This window comes from Limulus polyphemus, unplaced genomic scaffold, assembly GCF_000517525.1.
Source record: "Limulus polyphemus unplaced genomic scaffold, Limulus_polyphemus-2.1.2 Scaffold768, whole genome shotgun sequence".
Classification (NCBI taxonomy): Eukaryota; Metazoa; Arthropoda; class Merostomata; order Xiphosura; family Limulidae; genus Limulus; species Limulus polyphemus.
In genome coordinates, this window is record NW_013666378.1 from 367,368 (window position 1) to 373,239 (window position 5,872).

Here is a 5,872-nt window from a genome sequence, read left to right on the forward strand (position 1 = left end):
TTATCCCACCTGGCCATGCCGGGCCCCCAGGGAGACGACAGACTCCTCCCATTGGAGAGCTATGCCCTCCCCCTTTCCCCCCAGCAGCCTCCTCATCTGAGTTATACTCTTTTAAGATTTTAAACCTATTCCATTGTGACTTTCAATGACATGAAAGTGTCAATTTTTTATATCCCCCCCTCCTCCTCCAAATGTAAAAAAAAATTAGATATATCACTGCATTTTGTTTACTAGTAAAGAAATTCTTATCTTACTAATTATTGCTAAATAAAATAAAATAAAAAAACAGACACAAAAACATAAGGATGTAGAAATTCAGTACTCTATAGTCACTTGTCACTGATCAAAATTCAGTAAACTTGGTGAAAACTCTTTATTGAGATTAACAACATTCTTTCAGGACAATATTATGTAAAAGTTATAGCAAACAATTTTATATTTTTTGAGATAGTAAATAAATAGAGCTTTTGTTGCTTTTTTTTTTAATAGTGAAGAGTGTCTGGGAATCTTTATCCGTATTGACGTGATTTGGTGCTAAAGTCTACAGACTTACAACCCTAAAATGCGGGGTTCGATTTCCCGCGGTGGACACAGCAGATGGCTTAATGTGGCTTTGTTCTAAAACAAACAAACAGCTAAAGTTATAATATTATCTTACATATATTTAATGTTTGATATCGTGCCATGTGCTTGTTTCGGGATTGCGAAATGACATCTTGGAACATTTTCAATCAACGCATCTTTCTTTGTTATTACATTTGTCCATCTCTCAGTAGCAACAGGTCAATAGTTATCAATCTATAGGTACGTTTGTCCATATGTGTCAGAGGTGAGACGATAGTACTATTGTCTCTCTTTTTTTCTTTTTTTAAGCTTTTGTTTGTTTGCTTGTAATTAAGCATAAAGCTACACAATGGGCTATCTGAGCTCTGCCCACCAAGAGTATCGAAACCGGGATTCTAGCGTTGTAGGTCCGCAGATATACCGCTGTGCCACTGGGGGGCTTTTTTAAAGCTTGTTTGTTTGTTTGAATTTATGCATAAAGCTACACAATGGGCTATCTGAGCTCTGCCCACCAAGAGTATCGAAACCGGAATTCTAGCGTTGTAGGTCCGTAGACATACCGCTGTGCCACCAGGGGCGCTTTTTTAAGATTGTTTGTTTGTTTGAATTTATGCACGAAGCTACACAATGGGCTATCTGTGCTCTGCCCACCACGGGTATCGAAACCCGGTTTCTAGCGTTGTTTTTTTTAAGCATTGGCACACGTTTCAACGTATTGAACATCATGAATCACGTCCATCAAAATTCAAAACTATAGAAACAACATTCCGGTAATCGTAATGATTGAAGAACCAACTGTTGACGCATCGTTTGGACGTGGAGAAATGACCTTGGATCATTCTTATATAGAATTTTATGTATTTTTATACTTTCTTGACGAGAGTAACTGGTCTCGTAACCTAAAGGTTCTCGAGTAATATTTTATGAGGGTGACACTCTTACCCTTAAACTTGTCGTAACCAATAGGATCTCGAGTAATATTTTACGAGGGCGATACTCTTACCCTTAAACTTGTCATAACCAATAGGATCTCGAGTAATATTTTACGAGGGCGATACTTTTACCCTTAAACTTGTCGCATGTGCACTGCAAAGTGTTGAAATTCGAGAGTTGACTATAAACCTACAGAAGAATGCCCCAAACCGAGAGATGATGATTTTTTGGTCTACATGTTTCACATTTCACTATAAACTTACAGAAGAATGCCCCAAACCGAGAGATGATGATTTTTTTGTCTACATGTTTCACATTTCACTATAAACTTACAGAAGAATGCCCCAAACCGAGAGATGATGATTTTTTTGTCTACATGTTTCACATTTCACTATAAACTTACAGAAAAATGCCCCAAACCGAGAGATGATGATTTTTTTGTCTACATGTTTCACATTTCACTATAAACTTACAGAAGAATGCCCCAAACCGAGAGATGATGATTTATTTGTCTATATATTTCACAGTTGACTATAAACCTACAGAAGAATGTCCCAAACCGGTCGGACTATTTCCGAAGAAGGAAAACTGTGCACAATATTATCACTGTGTGGGTGGAGAGCCATTTCTGAAGAACTGCCCACATGGTCTGCTTTATGATCCTGAGAACGAGTGGTGTGACTTCCCCAACAGGGTAGATTGTGGAGGTAATATAATATTTATTGTCTTTTTTCTGCTATATCACTGTCATGGATGTAGAAGTAATATAATCATGATTGTTTTCTGATATATCACTGTCATGGATGTAGAAGTAATATAATATTGATTGTTTTCTGATATATCACTGTCATGGATGTAGAAGTAACATAATATAATATTGATTGTTTTATGATATATCATTGTCATGGATGTAGAAGTAACATAATATAATATTGATTGTTTTATGATGTATCACTGTCATAGATGTAGAGGTAATATAATATAATATTGATTGTTTTATGATGTATCACTGTCATGGATGTAGAGGTAATGTAATGTAATATAATCATGATTGTTTTCTGATATATCACTGTCATAGATGTAGAGGTAATAAAATATAATATTGATTGTTTTATGATGTATCACTGTCATGGATGTAGAGGTAATATAATATAATATTGATTGCTTTATGATGTATCACTGTCATGGATGTAGAGGTAATATAATATAATATTGATTGTTTTATGATGTATCACTGTCATGGATGTAGAGGTAATATAATATAATATTGATTGTTTTATGATGTATCTCTGTTACAATTCATCATCCTTTATTTTGCAGTTTATGTTACGATCTAAAGCGATGTTATTTTAGCATATTTTCTAAGACCATGGTTTGCTCTAATATACTACACTATATGCGAAGGTATGCAATGCTGAAATAATCTTTAGTGTAATACGCTACGCTACTACATTGTAGTATTCAATGTTGTTCTATACTGTAACGTATAACGCTGTATTATTCTCTACTGTACTAATACTTTACAATTTGATTTCATCAACAGATAGACCCGTACTATTTTAAATCTGGAGACATGGAGCTAACCTTTTGAGAACTGATGAGTGTTTTACTCAAACCCACTGACAGTAAAAATTATTTTATTGCATAAATAACTTTCAAAGATAAAATGTGATTGGCTTTTAAAAAGGTATGTTGAAGGAAAGAGATTAAAAAACTATAAACCTTTGAAAACAATTGTGAAAGCAATAATATTTGGTGTATTCTTGTCAATAAAGAAACAATAGTATTTAGATTACTCTTGTCAATAAAGAAACAATAGTATCAGGTGTATTCTTGTCAATAAAGAAACAATAGTATTTGGTGTATTCTTGTCAATAAAGAATCAAAAATATTTGATGTATTCTTGTCAACAAAGAAACAATAGTATTTGGTGTATTCTTGTCAATAAAGAAACAATAGTATTTGGTCAATAAAAACGTAACAGTACTTGATGCATTCCTGTTATGAAGGACGTAAAAATCCTTGGTGTAGTAATGTCAATAAATACGTAACAGAATTTGGTGTAGTCCCGTTAATAAAGATGTAACAGTACTTGGTATAGTCCTGTCAATAAAAATGTTTTTGCTGGATTCTGTGGATTTTCTTTTAACAGCTGCCAAAGACATTGTGATGTTGGAACTATATGACATGATTATTATTGAACGGAAACATAACATTTTTTCTTTCTATTTTGTGTTGTTATTTGATTCAGAATTTTTACACAAAGTTACACATGGGCTATCCGTGCATAATTTGGAACGGACACAATACAGGGAAGGCAGCTAGTCAACAGCATCCACCACCAACTCTTTGTAAACTCTTATTTAATCGAATAACGAGATTTGACCGTAACTCTTATAGTGTCCTTACTATCAAAAGTTCAGAGCTCGTTTTTTCGCTGCAAGAGCCCCAAACCATGTATCCTCGGATTCGCAGCCCGAGCATGCTAACTATTAGGCCAAGTCCAGCCCATTTCGTTACAAAAGAAAGATGATAGCGTGCTAAAAAAATCTGTTATTCCAAATAATCCATTATGCTCTTAATTCATACAGACACGGGTCCAATGACGTCTTGCAAAAATAAAATAATTACATTTTTTTAGATGTTCGGTTCATGTTAGCTTGATTTTCAATACATTGTTACACATCCTTTTGGAAGTTCATCGTTGTTTAAAGATTTCACCAAATTTCATTGTTGTTTGTTCGAATTCCTCTGTTTTCAGATACACCGAAGATTTGATTTTCCAGTTTTCGTATTTCATGAACTATGTACTTTATATTTGTCTGCCATATTAGTTACTTGGATAGAGCAAAGCCGCATTAGGCTACTTGCTGTGTCCACCAACGGGAATCTAACCCCAGATTTTTAGCGTTGAAAGTTCGTAGACTTACAGCTATCCCATCTGGGGGAGGGGGCACGTAGTTGTAATTTCGGTATAATCTAAATTAACCTTTTTTTATTATTATTTTTTTTTACAGTTTATGAACTTGTAAGAATTGAGCGCAACAAAGTTGGGAACTTAATGACAAGCAGTAATGAGCCAATAATATTTCAGTCATAATAATCTATCAGACAAGCGGAATTAATCGAGCCATTGCAAACACAAGGATGTCAGTGGTCAACATTCACTTAGGAAAAATAACGAGCTAATAAATTCATCTAAGAAAAAAAGGCAACAATTTTAACATTGACGTAACCTTGTATCGGCTACCTTTTTCATTAACGTTAAAATATATAATAAATAATATACATTTACATCAAAGAAGATCATTACTAGAGACGAGGCGAGAATATTGATTCACGTTAATCAAAAGAACACAAACACTTTAGCCTAATTTCCATCTTAATCGATAAGAAGATCAATAGGATATTCGAGTTTTAGGTTTTAAAACGTATTATCGTGATGTATCGGTCAGCCACTGTTTGTTTAACCTTATTATAACAAATATTTTTTAAAGGCGGGTAGGAAACATTGAAACTTTCTATACCACTAATTACAAAGATAATAAATTTCAGTCGCACAGAATCTCATTTATTTGATATATTTCTTGACACAGACGTTGATTTGGTGATGATATTGTAAGCTGATGTTAGCAACATACGCGTGATTACAAATACAGTGGGCCAGGTGGTTAGGGCGCTTGCCAAGAACGTGGATATGTTAGGCCTTTGAAAGCCCTTAAATGATTTGCTGATAACATGGGTGTTGCAGATCTCTGAAAGCATTAAGACGGTTTGCCAAGAACGTTTATATGCTAGGCCTTTGAAAACCCTTAAATGATTTGCTGATAACATGGGTGTTGCAGATCTCTGAAAGCATTAAGACGGTTTGCCAAGAACGTTTATATGCTAGGCCTTTGAAAACCCTTAAATGATTTGCTGATAACATGGGTGTTGCAGATCTCTGAAAGCATTAAGACGGTTTGCCAAGAACGTTTATATGTTAGGCCTTTGAAAGCCTTTAAATGATTTGCTGATAACATGGGTGTTGCAGATCTGTGAAAGCTTTAAGACGGTTTGTGAAGAATGTGGATATGTTAGGCCTTTGAAAGCCCTTAAATGATTTGCTGATAACATGGGTGTTGTAGATCTGTGAAAGCATTAAGACGGCTTGCCAAGAACGTTTATATGTTAGGCCTTTGAAAGCCCTTAAATGATTTGCTGATAACATGGGTGTTGTAGATCTGTGAAAGCCTTAAGACGGTTTGTCAAGAACGTGGATATGTTAGGCCTTTGAAAGCCCTTAAATGATTTGCTGATAACATGGGTGTTGTAGATCTGTGAAAGCCTTAAGACGGTTTGTCAAGAACGTGGATATGTTAGGCCTTTGAAAGCC

At 34.8% G+C, this 5,872-nt stretch overlaps 2 protein-coding genes across 3 annotated transcripts in view; one reads left to right on the forward strand and one right to left on the reverse strand.

The window, feature by feature from the left end:
• Positions 1-3,626, forward strand: part of LOC106460432 (peritrophin-1-like) — an 8,496-nt gene extending 4,870 nt beyond the window's left edge. Inside the window, exons 4-5 of one of the 2 annotated variants that reach the window (XM_022387143.1) lie at positions 2,025-2,258; positions 2,469-2,497. In XM_022387143.1, the coding sequence (XP_022242851.1) occupies positions 2,025-2,258; positions 2,469-2,482 (248 nt within the window). In that variant the 3' untranslated portion in view covers positions 2,483-2,497. Of the gene's footprint in view, positions 1-2,024; positions 2,259-2,468; positions 2,498-3,040 lie in introns of those variants that run through there. The other variant, XM_013920128.2, reaches the window with a different exon arrangement.
• Positions 1-5,872, reverse strand: part of LOC106460431 (DNA repair protein SWI5 homolog) — a 33,094-nt gene that overhangs the window by 23,310 nt on the left and 3,912 nt on the right. The gene's annotated exons all lie outside the window — the stretch shown is intronic.